Genomic DNA, 17,292 nt, shown 5'->3' on the forward strand with positions numbered 1-17,292 from the left:
AAGTTACATATATATGCACATTGTTTTTAATATTCTAAATCTAATGTTCATTATGATATTTCATTCTGGAAAATAAGAGTTAGCTCTCCTGTGTTTTCTCCACAAAAGTACTGCTTTCACTTGAAATTAGACATTCCTAAAAAATTAACTTAAAACACTTCCCAATAATACAATTAACATTTGTTTTATATTTTTCCCTAAAAGTACAATTTAAAATATCAATGTGTATTTTCCCCTCCTTCCAAAAAAAGCATCATAAACAGCCTATATTCCAAATATGCCTTTACTTGACAGGTATATCAGTCTAATTTTATGTTATAAAATAAAATTTTAATAAAACATGAAATATAAAAATGATAGCATTAAATACAAGTAGGCTGCCATAGATTCTGACTTTTTGATCGTACTTCATCTCTATTTGAGTCTTAGTCCATTTAAATAGATTCACCTATCCAACTCAACATTTTTCAACATGATATCCTGTATATTTTTGTGACATACAAAACTAGGAGATTTAATTATTTGAAAAAAAAGTTGAAAAGCTTATGAATGTCTTCTTGTTCAGAGTTCTATTTCATTCAACATTAATGGATACTCAAGCTACACAAGTCAGGGATCTCTTTAGCACAGATTTCACTCAACTCAAAAATCTTTACTTTTTCCTAAGTATTCAACTAAATGAGATTAGATTAGACAAATCTAACTTAAATCTCCATGTTTTCCAGGGGAGTGACTGTTAGGTACTATGAAAACAAGACTAATTTTCTCAAGGTAAACAAGCACATGCAGGTCTCACACATTCCCACTAAACACCTTGCTTAGGGTTATTTAACTTTAAGAAAAGGCAATGCTTCACCATACTTAATTACTACTTTCTAGAAACTCCAGATGACTTCAGCTTTAGGAATAAGTGGAAAATATTTTAATTTGGAAAAAAATCCTTAAAAATACATTTCTGTATTCTCATACATATTCCTGTAGAGGAACAGGAAAAAAATTTAAAACATTAATACTAGTCACCAAAGTCTGTAAGAATATAGAAATTATGTGATCTACTTTTCAGTTTTCCATTAAAATTATTTTCTTTGGTAACTAAATGTAAAACTGTAAAAATTTTCCCAAAGTGCCAAAAACAAACAATAAATTATAGCTACTTTGTGGAAAATAAGTTTATTGTAATAATTACAAGGTAGATGTTTTAGAAAAAAATCTTGAATGACAGTAAAATTAATCAAATAATTCTTCTAGTATTACCAAATCCAATTAAAAAACTGCTATCAATGAAAACAGGAGAACATGATATACTGTGCTCTGGCACAAACAATTCATCATCTTAACATTCAATATGCGTTGCTATTAGTTGAACTTTTATGACCGTGAAACTTATGAAAATGGGAAACTATCCTTTGAGGAACAAACTAGAATATCCCAAAGGATGTGCAGGTGCTGATTATTAAACTGTCTCAGCTTAAGTTGCTATTTATTGTGAAATTGGTCTCAGGCAAAAACAACAAATTACTTATTAACCCATCAGGGATGTAACATTACTGGTCCTTCTTCATTTTGCTATGAGTTTCTTTGCAATTCCTTCCACACTTCTCAAAATTTTCAAGTAAATGAGATACTTCAACCTATTCACATTTCTTTAATAGATAAAGTATAAGATGTTTGTAATAAGGTTTTTCCCAGAGTATAATTTGATTTCCCATTGTGTGTTCTGTTCCCTTTTGTTCGGAAGTACTATACAATAAAAATATTATTTCTATCTCCCAATTACGAGGCTAAATACAAGCACAGCTAGCTATGCACAAGATGGCAGCCATAGTGTGCTTAAAGGTAGGCTTGCTGATAAGGCAGCAGTTTTTTGAGTTGCTGCTAATCACCTATTCAAGACAAACATCCAACTAAAGTCCCACTAGTCTCATGTGAACCTAATTTATTTATCTATTTATTTATTTTATTTTTATTGATTTTATTTTTTTTGAGACAAAGTCTCGCACTGTCGCCAGGCTAGAGTGCAGTGGTGCAATCTCGGCTCACTGAAATCTCTGCCTCCTGGGTTCAAGTGATTCCCCTGCCTCAGCCTCCCGAGTAGCTGGGATTACAGGAGCGCACCACCATGCCTGGCAAATTTTTCTGTGTGTATTTTAGTAGAGACGGGGTTTCACCATGTTGTCCAGGATGGTCTCTATCTCCTGACCTCATGATCCACACACTTGGCCTCCCAAAGTGCTGGGATTAGGGGCCTGAGCCACGACGCCCGGCCACATAAACCTAATTATGTTTAAAATATAACATAAAAAATAGCCTTAAGTTAACATGTATCCTCTCTATCTCTCCCTCTCCTCTTGTCTCTATGTGAGGGTGTATGAGAATAATCTAGAAAAGGCCACTGCATCTGATGTACAAAGAACATACCATTTTATTCAATTTTGTTTGTGGTATTCTAGGTTAATGTCACCTTTTTAATTACATGAGTTAATATATCTTATTATTAGGTATTAGTTATTAAGTTGATTTCTTTTCCCTACACTATCAATCTATTTTTATTCTCACTACCGTGTTAGAATAATCTAGGCATTACCTTTTGCTACATTATTTCAGGGAACAAACAAAATACTTAAAATGTGGAAAAGAAATAAAAATTAGCAGTCACTTACTCATACAGAACCTGGCAGTCAAATCCAGTTATTATCCCATTTAGCAACGCATAGTAAGAATAAATCTTACCAAGAAAGAAAGAAAAGTAAGCCAATTAGTAAGGTCTGTTTTTATTGTGAAGAACTTAAAGATTAGGAGAACCTATCAGAATTAAATTATTTTTCAAAGTTGCAAACTCAAAATATTCAGCACCTGAAATTGATCTAATTCCTTAATAAACAGATACTAAAGGATAATAAGAAAAACAGTCTTATAGTTAGCATATTTATTTTGTTCTAGGTTTGGAGCATTATAGCTCCAAGTTTGATCTCAGAATAACAAAGGTGCTAATGAAGACATAAGTCTTATGTGAAAAGACTCCAAATACAATTTTCAAGTTGTAAGCCCACCAAATTAAGCAAGGATAGAAGATGCTTCCTATTATAATTGCACAAGCTGGCTCAACACTCAACCACAGGACTTGTACATGATTTTCCTTCCTCTAACACATATAATAAGTCAATCTACAAGATTTAGGAGCACACAGGAAATGCTTAGTGCTTTGACATTCCTTTTGATGATCTAGTTGGTCCACACAGTAGTCAGCACAAATGGCATTTAGAGTTGACAAGGATCAAATTTGTGTAATCTAAATGATTTGGCAAAATGAGTTTTGTTCTGGCTGTCCTCCTTATCAAAAACAATTTTACACTAAAAATATCCTCTGACTGGATGATTTCATTTTTGTTTGGCACTTCACTACTTTAGTCTGAGAATTCAGTAGAATAATAAATTATACTTGATCAACAGATGCAGCAAGATTAACTGAGTTATAATTGATTTTATATTTGTTCACAAGATAGATTTCAATTTTATAAGCTAAAAATTGACTTAAAGTCGGCAAACAGCACGAATGACAAATTTTTACCTAAATGAAACATAACTTTAACAAAACTGTAGAAATACTCTAAAGCCAGAGCTATACATGCAAAATAGGTGCTATTTATTTCACAGTATTCTATATGGGAGCATAAAAATAAAAAAGGATAAAATACAGTATTGATCCTGTTATAATGAGATTGAAAATGTAAAATTACTAGACTTCTATTATTTGTACATGGCTAACTTGTTTTGAAGGTATATGTATGTTATGTGATTTGATCTTCAAAAAGTAACATCCCTAAGAGATGCATGCTGTTATTATCAGAAAACTGAGGCTCAGTAAGGTTAAGTAATTTGCCTACACTCATATCACTAATAATCTACAGAGATGGGACTCAACTCCAATGTGCTCTGATGCCAGGACTTGCATCTCAACCACTGCTGTATTCCCACTAGAATGGCAAACAGCAAAACATCACTATTAATAACAAATGAATTGGCTGAGGCCTATCATAGGCGGGTTTCATCAATCATGCAAGATTTGAAGAAAACAGGACTAACCATGTCTCTTTTTGATTGTCATCACAGGCAATTCAGATGGGAGTTATATATAGGAAATTAAGTTACGGGAGAAAGACACTGGATTTTATGAACTGGAAAATAATAACTATAAAGTTTGGCACATATGTCTATACCCATATACAAAAAAAGAGAATACCAATATAATGCTTCTCCATTTTTTGTATGCAAAAATGATCTTTTTTTAAGGCAGGGATTTTTTTTGTTGCCCTCTAAATCCTAAACTCAAGGTGGGGTTTCCAGATATTCAACGTCTTAGAAACTAGGATTAAGAAAGGAGTGTAGTGGCCTTTTTCAGTACTTTAAAATCCCAACAGGAAATGTTCATGTGCTCAAAAATAAGTCACAGAAATAAAAAAAAAGTATTCTCTATGAGAATAGGTGATACTGCAAACTCAGAGAGTCCACATAATAGCTACATATGTCTAACTAAAACAGAAAAACGACACATTTTTAAGAAGTATAATTTGGTAGAAAAATTATTTTGAAATAGGTTACCTGTAAGGAGATCTGTAACAAAGGAGTGTGAAGAGGATGAAAGCATTAGGAAGAATTTCTTTAAGATGAGATGTTAAGCAAAACAAATAAGATGTCAGATGAAATTTGCTTAAGTAGCTAAGAGCGCTGTACCGTGCTAATAATTCTGGATAAAGAAAGAGAATAGTAAAAGAACTTTCAGTAAAGTTGGGTTAATGGATTAATTACTACGGGCTTCCACTCGTACTAATTAGGAGAAGCATCACCTGGATAACAGAGCACTAAGGAAGAGACCTTGTAGTTTGGGGTATGTGAGAAAAAGCAATTAGATCAAAATCCTCTAATACGAATGGAAAGTGGGAACAGTACATACATTATGCTTCAAAGCCACAGTGACCAATGAAAGGCAGAAAAACTAGGTTTAAACTCCAAGGACAAACATGAACATGCTACAGCTGTTGGACAGATTAAGGAGGATGAGGCTGCTCACAAGATTCAACAAAAATTCCATGAGCTCAATTCATCCTGTAGAAGCATGATATCATTTGCTAATAACAAATAGATTGGTTAATAGCATGTAATGAATCTAAAACCAGTCACAAATAGAAAACAATGATTATTACTATACAACACTACATGAATAAAGGTATGAACTTCACTTGGTATAAAGCTTGATGCCTGACACACTATCGATTTACTCAGCATATAGTATGAGGTCAGATATTTCCACCTAGTACCTCCAATCTGAACTTTTATCTTCACTCAAGTCTTACAGTAAATAAAAATCTATTACGGAAAGATGCTGACCCTCTACCCTTCACCTATCCTTCATCCCAGCAACCTGGCTTTACATTAATAGTCCTCTAATTTTAAGAGAACACATTTCATGCTTTGAAATAGAAGCAGATCTGAAAACATTCTTCTATCATGAACCCATCAGTGTAAATAGACAATTATTATGCCCAAGAAGTATGAAAATAAAGTATGCCCCTGTGCTGATTCTCTCTAGTAAGTTATCAAAAACACTCTTAAAAATTACAACCTTGGCTTTTCTTGCAAACTCTCTGAGCAGCAATGTACCTGAAGCTGTTAAAGAACAGGCCTTGGAGTCAGGCAGGCTTTCATTCAGTCTTAGCCCTACCAAGTCTGAAGCTTCTCTGCAAAGACATGGAGCTTCTCCACCCTGCAGTTCTCTCACCTGTCACATTCTGGACCTCAAAAAACACTGTAAAGATGAGGTGAGACGCTTCATGCAAAGCACCGGACACTGGATCTAGTAAGAAGCAACTATTCAAACCATGGTAGTTGTTTTGGTTTTGTTCTGTTGATCATGGTAACAAACACAAAGCTAAACAAAATTACAATGCAAACTTACTCCCTATTTCTTGGGAAATTGATCAGTAGTTCGAAACAGAACCATTCCCAATAAGCATATTATCTATAGTAGACTGTTTAAAAAAATTAATTCCCAGTTGAGAATTCTTAAGTAGAAGAGGAGTGACTGAAACTGCTGTCAAAGTAAACAGCTGTTCCTCAGAGAAGCTACAAGATTTTGAAACTTTTCCCCCTTGGTCTACATGACTTGAGGCAGCAGTCTGGAACAGATGTTCCTTCTTTAGCTATTGTAACAAGGCTCTCATAGAGCAAACAAAAAAAATGAACCCGAAGGGCTGTATCTATACAAATTAGTCATAAGATCCCAGAAACACTGAGGAGAGACTGTATGAGTTAGTCAAATGTATAGCAGAAAGCTTTTAAACCCAGCCTTTAACTGCTTAAGTTTAAATCCCAAGACAATCTTAAATTATACATATTTTAGATCAATTATTCACAAACCAAATGATTGTTCCAAAAAATGGCCACTTTTTCTTTTTTTTTTTCTATTGGGAGAGGGGTTAGGTTTCAAGTTAGTTCTGTTTGACACAGCAATAGCAGTTATGCATTTTATAGATGTTAACACAGGTCAGTCATATATAGTATAGACGCTGGAGTCAGACAGCCTGGGGAAGCATCTTAGCTCCTTGCCAGCTATGTAATGATGGACAAGTCAGGATCTCTCTATACCTGTTTCCTCATCTGAAAAATGGGAATAATAACAGTACACATGCTACATCTGTTTGCTACCATAAGGATTAAATGAGTAAATATAGCTTCAGATGCATGGTTAGCTCTATATATGTTAGCTATTAAATCACCCATTGATCATCTGTTACTCAACAAATTTATCTATTATATGCCATGAATTGCACTAGAGATACAAAGATAAATATGACAGACACAGATCTTATTAAAGGAAGAAATGTCTGAACAGAGATTAGAGGGATGGGTATGATAATTTAGCCAGGCAGAGTATGGAAAAAGTGCTCCAGGCGTAGGAAACACTTAAGTACAGTGGCCTGAACTTGAGAGAAAACATTCCATGGAAAACTGCCAATGTGGGGAGTAGGTATGAAGTGAAGACAGTGGTTCCAACCCCTGATATGTAATACAAAAATAAGCCTTCACCTTATAATAAAACTTGCTCATTCATGACCAGAAGTATAACTAAATGCCAGAGGATAAACAATGGAAACATTTTAACAGTACTTTTTAAGAATAAAATTTTTGCCTATGATTGTGGAGTTCCAGAACAAGATCTTCAACAAATAAAACTCTACATCTTTCTTTAGCTACAGATCTAATATTTCCATACTGACTCACTCATATTAACCTGGTTTTCAAAGTTGAATAATACGGAATTAAAGAGCAACCCAAGAGCTCAGAAGACTCTGACAAAATGAGACATTTATTTGTCAGGAGTTTTTGCCAATATTACCACTCCAGACTTCAAAGAGATATATTTTGTTTAAAATTTAAGCAGTATAATCATATTTATCCCAAAAAAAGAAAGAAAAATAGAAGAGAATGAAGTACCTGTAGAAAATCTCACCACCTTGTTACAATCACTTCCCTTCCAGCCTTCATGCTTATTTATCTCCTAAATAAAATTTCTTCTATATACTATTGTTTAGATTTAATAATTTTTTATTAAATCTAGTGTTAACAATTTTAATTTAGTGCAGTGTACACATGAATGTGTGTGTGGTAGTAGTGACTTCTAGGACCCATAAGAACTCTGAAACAAAGTATAGCTGTCACTCTGTTACCCACTTTTTGGAACCCTTTTCTCATTCAAACACTTTCTCTCTCTGCCCACTACTTGCCCACATGAAATGCCAAGTAACCCATAGAATGCCAAAACCCTCTAATCCTTTTAGATCTATGAACATCTATTAAATGCATGACTGCTATTGCTGTGTCAAACTGGACTAGCTTGAAACCTAACCCCTCTCCCAATAGAAAAAAAGAAAAAGTGGTCATTTTTTTGGAACAATAATTCGGTTTGTAAATAATCGATCTAAAATATGTATACTTTACATAGTTGGGATCTGGATTCAAATCCCAACTGGATCCCTTACAATCAATATGGCATTGATCTCATTAGGAAACCCTCCAAACGTCAGTGTTATAATTTGTGAAATGGAACATAAACTGTAGAATACAAGAGGCAGCGTGACATAATGTTTAAGAGTTAGGGCCCTTAAAGAAGGCTTTAAAGAAGATTTTATGGGTTTAAATTCTAGTTCGACCATTTTATAGCAGTATAACACTGAGCTGGATATGTTCCATCTCTGTGCCTCAGCTCCTTTATCTGCCATAGAAGAACTGTGTGGCTTGTCTGACATACTATATGTAAGGCATTTAGAAGAACACCTGGCTTACAGAAAATACTCAGAATAGAAGTATATTATTACTTCATATATCCATTTTATACTTGATGCACAATTGTGTCAGAGGTCCCCAAGACACCCTCATGTTTGATAATTTGCTGGAAAGGCTCATAGAACTCAGAAAAGCCATTATATTAACTGTGATGGTTTATTACAAACACTATTAAAAGAAAAAATGTGCAAAGGGCAGACTTCAGGAGAAACCAGGTCCAAGTTTCCCATTGCCCTCTCTCAGTGGAGTCCAACAGACAATGCTTCATCTTCCCCAAAACAATATGTGACAATATGTACAAAGTATTGCAAACCTGGGAAGCTTCCGTGAGTCTTGGTGTCAAGGATTTTATTATTGAGAGTCAGTCACTTAAGCATAGACTGCCTGGAAGACTAATCTTAGTTATTCTATCTCCAGCTCAGTAAGAGTTCAAATGGAGACAGTGTGGCCCAGGGTCCCAGGTAAACAAAACAGGTGTTCACCATAAATCACATTGTTAGCATATCTACATAGGTTGGCCCAAGATCCCAGCTATATAAAATGCCCTTATCAGGCAGGATATTTCTAGGTCTCTTAGTAGTCAGTCAGGGGCCAGTGTTCTCTGGAATATAAAGGTTTTGAGCACTCCAAGCCTACTGAATTAACCGTTTACTGCATAATTTATTGAGCAACTACCATGTGCCAGGACCTATGATAAACATTAACTATATATTATATCATTTAATACTTAAAACATTTTCATGGGGAAGGAATTCACATTACTTTTTTAAAACAAATGGGGACACTGAAGGTCAAGGTTAAATAAGTCTTCATAGACACATAACTCATATAAAATTCAAATCTAGCTCTCTTAGACAGCAAAGTCTTTACTAGTCCCACTAAGCCATATTGCTTCACAAAACATTGCAAAATTTAAAATAATATATTGCAAAGTATGTGACACATACAGGTATATCATAAATATATTTATTAACCAAATTCATTTCTGACAGTGAAAACTAATTTACAGATTGCTTTGAATTTGTGGAGAAAATAAATTAGAACTGTGACCAAATGTGTATTTCTTGTAAACTAGTTTTTCTTTAACATACTATTTTTATTAAAAGGTTATCTAATCCTAACTAAATAATTATAACCAAGTCCAACAACCTCAGCAATAAAGTTTTCCTGAGATTAAAAAGAACCAGTTCTTTAAATTCAACCTTCTTTTGCTTCACACCTCAAAACTTTTTAATCGCCACAAACAATTGCTAAAATACAGAAATGACTTACCCATCTATTAAGAATAACCATTTTTCACTGTAGAAATATATCACCAGTTTCCCTAGGGAGGCAAAAATGCCTCCTCACTTTAATATATGTGTAGTTCTTTTCTTCCCCCCATCTAATCAGCTAATATTTTTGAAAAGATATTTTTAATGCCTAAATGAAAGGATTCCACATCAAAGGCCTGACCTCCCTATTAAAGTATCGAAAGGAAGCCCTATGAATGTAAAACCTATTCAAAGGCAAATTGCGTGTAGCTTATTGTACAATGCATTAAGAAAAGGAAAAAAAGCCTTATAAAAGCTGCATGGAATTTGGTAAAATTATATCACAAAAATACAAATTGATCTTAAGTATAAAGAAACAAATTCATAGCCAAAAACTTATTACAGAATTGCTCTGTAATCAGTCAGCAAGGGAGTCTTTATGAAGAACTTGAGAATTTGTCACTTTTTCAATCAAAATGTCTGATTACAGCTTAATGTTGGAAAGGTCAAAAGGAGAACAAACCGTACATTTTTCAATAGATTTTTAAATCTGAAATTTTATAGTTGACTTTGAAAATCAGAAAAGATAGGTTTTCCTACAGCAACAAGAGTAGAACGACGTAATGAGATAATAAATAGCACAGTATAAATAAAAAAAACTTTTTAAAAAACAATTTTTTTTTACCATACCATGAATGTGGTTCTGAAGTTATTCAGGTCAGTAAGAAAGTCTTCCACGGACACCTTCTTCACATCAATGGCATAGTATTCCATTATACTCTGGTATAACTTTTCCATGTTTTCGTGTAACTTCGAAACTGTCTCATATTGTTCTTTTGCACTGATAACAAATCTGTATACTATAGTTAAGGTATTCTGAAATTTACAAAGTAATGCTTTGGGGGGTGAGAACTCTGTAAATCCAATGCTTTAGTCTAATAGCCACCATTATTACATTTCCAAAATTCTAAAATTACTTCTAATAGTTTACCATTCTTAAAGTCAGTCTATACTGCATAGCAACAAAATCTTAAATTCAATTGCCAATTAACTTTGGGAAATCATTAGAAAATATTTATGTATTTAATATTTCTCTTTAACATATTTAAAAATTTTTTCTTCCAACTTACCATAATAATATATAATATGCAGATCATACAATATGATTTAAAATTATAGTTCAGTAGTTGGCAGCTGAGTAATTGCAATGATACTGAAATCAACAGTACAAGCATTCAGCACAACAGTTAAATTGGACAACTTGGGATCAATTTCTAGCTCCTATACTTGGTGGTAGTGTGCCTGTGGGCAAGTGCCTTCATGTCGCTGTGCTTCAGTTTCCTCATCTGTAAAATGGGAATAATAATATCACCAACTGACAGGGCTACTGAGAGGACTCAATGAGTTAACACATGCAAAGTTCTCAGAAAAGTGGGCATTTAGTAGCACACAAAAATACTTGTTATTATTATCCCTCATTTATTTTAAACTTTAAGGTTCTAAAAGCAAACAAAATACAATTTTAAGAGTTAAACTGAAAACTTCTTCCATTATGTAAGCAAATTAGTGTTCTAACTTCTCTTAGAAAACTGGTATATAATTTCCTTTATGCATTAGATTATTAAAAATTATTATTACATACATAGGCACACACATATAGAAATGTTCTTCTCTCACTCATGCCAATATAGTTCAAAACACACTGAAATTAAGAAGATGAATTTAATGTGAATGTGACAGTCACTGATATTAGAAAACATTTTCTAAATAAACAATGAAATTTTCTTTCTTGTGTGGCAAACTGCTAATGCAGTGAGATATAATATGACTATACCACATCCAGAAAAAATGATTCTTTTAGAGAAAGCATCACTCATAATTGCCCATGGCTCCTTTAAATAGGGACATTTAAAGAAATGGAACACAGCTAAATTTGCCGAAGTCCTTTTATTAACTTCGACTAGCCATTAGCAAAATGTAAAACAAATAAAAAACAGTATTCAGGCAGGCCAAGAGAAAGAAGCTAAAAATGGGATTTTTATGTCTACAATTTATTTTGGCCCACAATTTCAAAAATATATGGTTCTTCTGGCCAGAACTTTCATCAGTAGAGGATGAAATAAGGAAACTGATGCAGGCCCTTTACTTTGAGAAAAATAATGAAAGACCAAGGAAAAAAGAGACAGCACTACTGCCAGGTAGGGAGTAAATGTAGACTAGCATATGATAGAATTCTAATTCTTCATGATCATGATCATCATCATCATCAAAAAGAAAACACAAATGTAGTTAGCTGTCCTTGGGCAAACTGTTAAATTCCAACTTCTGTATTTGTCAAGAGCTTTGGAAAAATATGTGGGATACTCAACAAAATAAACATTTCATAAAATTCATTATAAAATATTAATATAAGCCCAATTACTTGATGTTTTGAGAAATCTATTTTGTTTTCCTTTACCAACACTGAGGCCAAATTCTCATGAATTTCTACTAGAATCACTGTCATCCTCCAATTTGAGAGGCAGATACAATAACCAAATCTGTGTTTACATGCATTGAAACACAAGCATTAAGTGTTGGCCAACTAAGACTTGGAATTCTTCTCCTGGTCTGCCACCTACCACAAACATATCCTGCATTTATTCTTAGGTCATACTGCCATTATTAGGGTTCTGTCACCGAGGATGCCCACAACTTCCATTAACACTTTACAAGGATCAGCATCATTCAGTCCTATGTGTCTAATATATTTCATAGACTTTCTTAAGTACACAGGATCCAGCAAGCCATTCAGTAAGTGTTCACTGAGTTCCACTGTATTCTAGGCACCAGGAAAAACAGTAGCTAACAAGTCAGGCAAAGTCCTTGCTGTCATGAAACATTTTAGAGTATGGAGACAGATAATAAATAATGAATCAGATTTTCAACATAGTATAAGTATGATGTAGGAAAAAAATTGGTATTACATAGAGTGACAGAGGTTAGGTAGTTAAAGTCTTGGCTAAGAAAGTCAGATTAACTAAAACAACAGAGGCTTGACTGTTAAAGAGCAGTGAGCCCTCCATTGGGTAGTACTCCCCTGCAAGTATAATACGACTTCAGAGAAAGAAAAGATTATTATAAATTTGGGGACTCCGAGAGAATTAAGAGCAGCACATTTAATGCTAGCTTTAAAAGTTGGCTAAGAAGGAATTAAGTGGAAGACAGGCAAGAAAGAAAGAACGGAAGAAAAAAAGGAGAAGAAAGGGAGAAGACTAATTCAAGAGAAGAAAAATCTGCTACAATAAATCACCCAATTGCCCCATTTCCCACTCTTACAACTGGACTGTGTATTACACAAGTTTACACTTCATCCATTCCAACCTTCTATTTTACTTCCTAGTCGCCACAGTTCAAAGTTCAACATACTAAATTCCTTTATTTGAAAAATGCTGTACATTATGCAGTGTAGAATATAGATATAAGTAAATCTTTCTCTCAATGAATTTACTGGGCTGGCTTTAGCATCCACCCAGTGATTTCAGAAGTTTCTAAAGCATTGCTATACAGAATAACACACACGAAAGTGTGAAAATAAAGTGGGATTTCAATGAACAAATTTAAAGAATATAACATGGAAAGGAGTCAAGTAACTTGTCACATAAGTTGTAATAAATACAGAAATATATAAATGTCTAGCAAAATAAGTTTTTCTGAAAGAGACAGGAGAGGGAGTAGGAAGAAAATAGAAAGGCAAGTGCTCATGCAAGAAGAATTTCAAGTGCAATGCTCTAAATTCTATTTGTTATTCTCCTTAAAATAGGACATATCACAGAATTTAAAGATCATGAGAAAGGAACAAGCACTACAAGACACAAATCCTGGCATATTGTTAATTTTCTCACCGATAAAAATTTAGTAAGTACATACACCTCACATACAATAGTTTGCATGTAACAATACTGATATACGTTGAATTTGGTTTCACATTTTTCAAGCAAGTAGTTACTGTGGAAATGGTCAACTCTAATTAAGGCTCTGACTAGACTTAGCAAGTGGGAGGTAATAATTATTACCAAAAAGTCAATGATATTTGAAATGATAGTGCATGCTTTTTAAAGGATGCACTAAATTCAACTCTTTTAATATTAAGCCGTATAAGTAAAGAGTGAGCATACATTGAAAGAATAAAAATACAATATACTATCATCAAATGCTATTAGTAAAATTTCACATTACAATAAAATTGTATCTCAATAATTTGAAACAATTAAATTAATTGATTTAACAGTTCACTAAATCATAATTGTTTAAGTACATACTTGTAAGATACATTGTTAACAATTTAAAAAATACACATATTCTTCCAGAATTGGTGAATGAACCAAACGTTTGATATGTACCTCGATTAACAAGCATTTAAATGAAAAACATGAACAAAGTTTAAGTGGTTAATAACAAACTTTAAGTATATTTTATTCATTGTGCACTTTAGATTCCAAATTCTTCAATTTTTTAACATCTAAGGAGCTCACAATTTGCCATTTTAATAAGATCTGTATAAATGCATTTAATATGCAAAATCTGACTTGTCAGTCCTAATTAAAGTAAACAAAGACTTGCAATGAATGAATTTAATTACTTCAAAACTAGTATGTCTAACTAAGATGAAAAGCAAACGAGTGCAATCTAATCTCAGCAAAGAATATTTATGATTATAAGCTTTGTCAATAGCAAAGTGCACCAACTGTTCATATATCTGACTTCCAAGAGATACATGAATGCTAATCAGTTCATTAGAGGCTTCTAGGTTGTGATATTTAGCGACAGGATGTAGTAGCTTTCTTGTCCATGGAGTATAATTGTACTCAGAATGAAAAATTGTTTCCAACAAAGCATCATCCTTCCTGTTTCTGATTTCCTGCTGGTTGCTTTTTATGAGCCACATACCTTTCAAGAAGCCGACATCATTCAGTTTCTTGTGTCATATAAATACAAGTATAGATATGTCCTGAGATCGTCTGCTAAGCAAGATTCTACAACTTTTACTCCAAGCTCAGGAATGCATCTTGGTTCTATAAACCTGAGCTTCATAATTAGTGCACTCACAGTGTACTACCAGAAGCTACATGCAAGCAAAATCTTTTCTGAACTGCTTTATATCTACAGGGAACAATAATAAGTAGTTCAATTAACAGTACTTAGCTATTAATAAACTGTCACATATGAACATTTTAACATGATAAAATTAAGAAAAAAGCTAAGAATGATGAAACATATAATGGCAATAATACATTTATTTTAAAAAGCATACTTTGTCATATGAGAAGGTAGCACAAAAATTTTTTGATGAATACAGATTTCACCTTTACTTTAAAAAAAAAAAAAAAAGCCTTCCTCAGTATGGTGATAAAAGCAGCCTTCCTAATGAAATAAGAAACTGGATGGGTGGGAAGATACAAAAGGAAACAAACACATTAGCCTGAATTGATTGTTACTGGAGCATATTTTTATGATATTTCCCGACAGAGACAGTGAAGGAAGCTAAAATTCAACTAGTTCACAATTAAGCTGAAAGCATATACAATAAAATCTATGACAAGCCAAATATTAATTTTGTGATTCACTAAATCTCAGGAGAGAAGAGGTAGAAAGAGGGAAAATAGTCATTTTATTTCAAGTACCTCAGTTTAAGATATAAGGAGTGTCTATTTATAAGATCTCATTTTAGAAGTGAGTTATCTTTCACACAGAATTCATTTGTCCATATGGGATTTTAATAATGCATTGTAGTAATATTTTATTACAACACAAAAGATATCAGTCTGCAATTTCACAAAATGGTTTGCAAAGCAACTCAACATTAGTTTCAAGAAATAAAAAAGTTTATTACTTCAGTTACTCATTAGAGATTAAGCTACAAAGTTAGTGATAATAAATATAATTGAACACAAAGGAAACCTTAAACAGGACACAAGCCTCATGCTATTTATTATGTGTGTGTGTGTGTGTGTGTGTGTGTGTGTGTATGAACATACACACATATATTTATCAATTTATTTAGTTTAGGAAAATATCAATACAAGTAGTGACTATAATAAACTCCACTTTGACTTTGTAAGAATATAGTATTTCTAAAGGAAATATTAAATTTTATGGAGCAAAAACTAATTTACAATACATGCCAATTCTTGAAGTTAAGCTGACTAGTTAAACTCGTTTATGAAGTCTTGTACCTGCTTCTTCAAACATTTCAAAGGTATCTAAATCACATCATGACTTTAGAGTCAAACTTTCTCAAACTAAGTTTTAATGTCTTTTCAATTCTTAATGAACATCAGAAGGAAATAAGGCAAATGACAGGGAAAAGATGAGAGAACATACTATTATCCAAGCTGATAAAAAGGAAAAAAGAATAGAAATTAATGGGTATACATCTGTGGGCGGGCATGGTGGCTCATGCCTCTAATCCCAGCACTTTGGGAGGCTGAGGTGGGCAGATCACTTGAGGTCAGGAGTTCGATACCAGTCTGGCCAATATGATGAAACCCTGTTGCTACTAAAAATACAAAAATATTTGCTGGACGTGGTGGTGAGAGCCTGAGGCCCAGCTACTCAGGAGATTGAGGCAGGAGAATTGCTTGAACCTGGGAAGCAGAGGTTGCAGTGAGCCAAGATCATGCCACTGCACTCCAGCCTAGGTGACAGAGTGAGACTCCGTCTCAAAAAACAAACAAACAAACAAACAAACAGACAGACAGACAGACATTTGTGTATTATTCATGATAGACAGACGCTTTGATAAATTTCCCTGCAAGAAGGCAAAGGTTAAATTTTCTGTAATTTGGCACTACAGAATGATCTCTGGATACACAAAGACACCTAAAATATTAAATAAACTGTATCTCCAGTTGACTAGTGACTTAAGTTATTTAGATATCAAAAGGATATGGACATCTTTGTCACAAACTTGTCATGCAAGTCCTCAGGAGGGGGAAAGGTTTCCAATTCCTTCTCAAGCTGTTGAAGCTGCCTTCCCATCTGCCTCAAATTCTTTTCCAGCATTTCTACAGAGACTAAAAGAGAGTATATTAAATGCCTTGAAGGGACAAAATTATAATATATAAAAGGTAAGACACCCTAGAAACAAAACATCCATGAAAAAAATTCATAATAATGTAAGAAAATTCATTATAAAATAGGAAAAATAAATTTCACTAATTTTAACCTTTCAATTTAAAATCTAGTTATAAAAGAAATTCAATAAGAGTCTTTAAAACATAAGACAAAATTTAAGAAGTGCTCACATACACAAATAATCACGCCACGCTTAAGAAATAAGTTTTATTAGAATTCTTGACCATTGGAAATACTACAAAATCATCAGTCTATTCACAGACAAAAATAAAACATTTTTTAAAGTTCAATTGATTTAAATATAATTTTAACATTTTTCAAAATCATCTCTTGACAGGGAACAGTGAGTAGACGGGAAAGATGGGGAAAAATGCTTTCTATTGTCCAAGCTTATCGACAATGGGAAAGAAAAAGTAGCAGAGGCCATTTATAATGACAAACGTCAAGCTTTCTTTACTGATATCCTGAACACTTTATTATCTAATAATATTTTTCCTTCTTTGACTTAAAGCGGCTCTCACAGTACACATGAAGAAGAAATAGTAAACCAGGACACTGTGTCACTAAAAGAATATACTGGTCA

The 17,292-nt window shown here is 33.3% G+C and overlaps 1 protein-coding gene across 2 annotated transcripts in view; it reads right to left on the reverse strand.

Moving 5' to 3' along the window:
- Nucleotides 1-17,292, reverse strand: part of DIAPH3 (diaphanous related formin 3) — a 506,525-nt gene that overhangs the window by 159,698 nt on the left and 329,535 nt on the right. For both annotated transcript variants that reach the window (XM_073014378.1, XM_073014377.1), the window contains 2 exons: nt 16,523-16,648; nt 10,284-10,447 (listed from right to left, as the gene is read on the reverse strand). In XM_073014378.1, the coding sequence (XP_072870479.1) occupies nt 10,284-10,447; nt 16,523-16,648 (290 nt within the window). The remainder of the gene's footprint in view (nt 1-10,283; nt 10,448-16,522; nt 16,649-17,292) is intronic.

Source organism: Chlorocebus sabaeus, chromosome 3 (assembly GCF_047675955.1).
Source record: "Chlorocebus sabaeus isolate Y175 chromosome 3, mChlSab1.0.hap1, whole genome shotgun sequence".
In the NCBI taxonomy this organism is placed as follows: domain Eukaryota; kingdom Metazoa; phylum Chordata; class Mammalia; order Primates; family Cercopithecidae; genus Chlorocebus; species Chlorocebus sabaeus.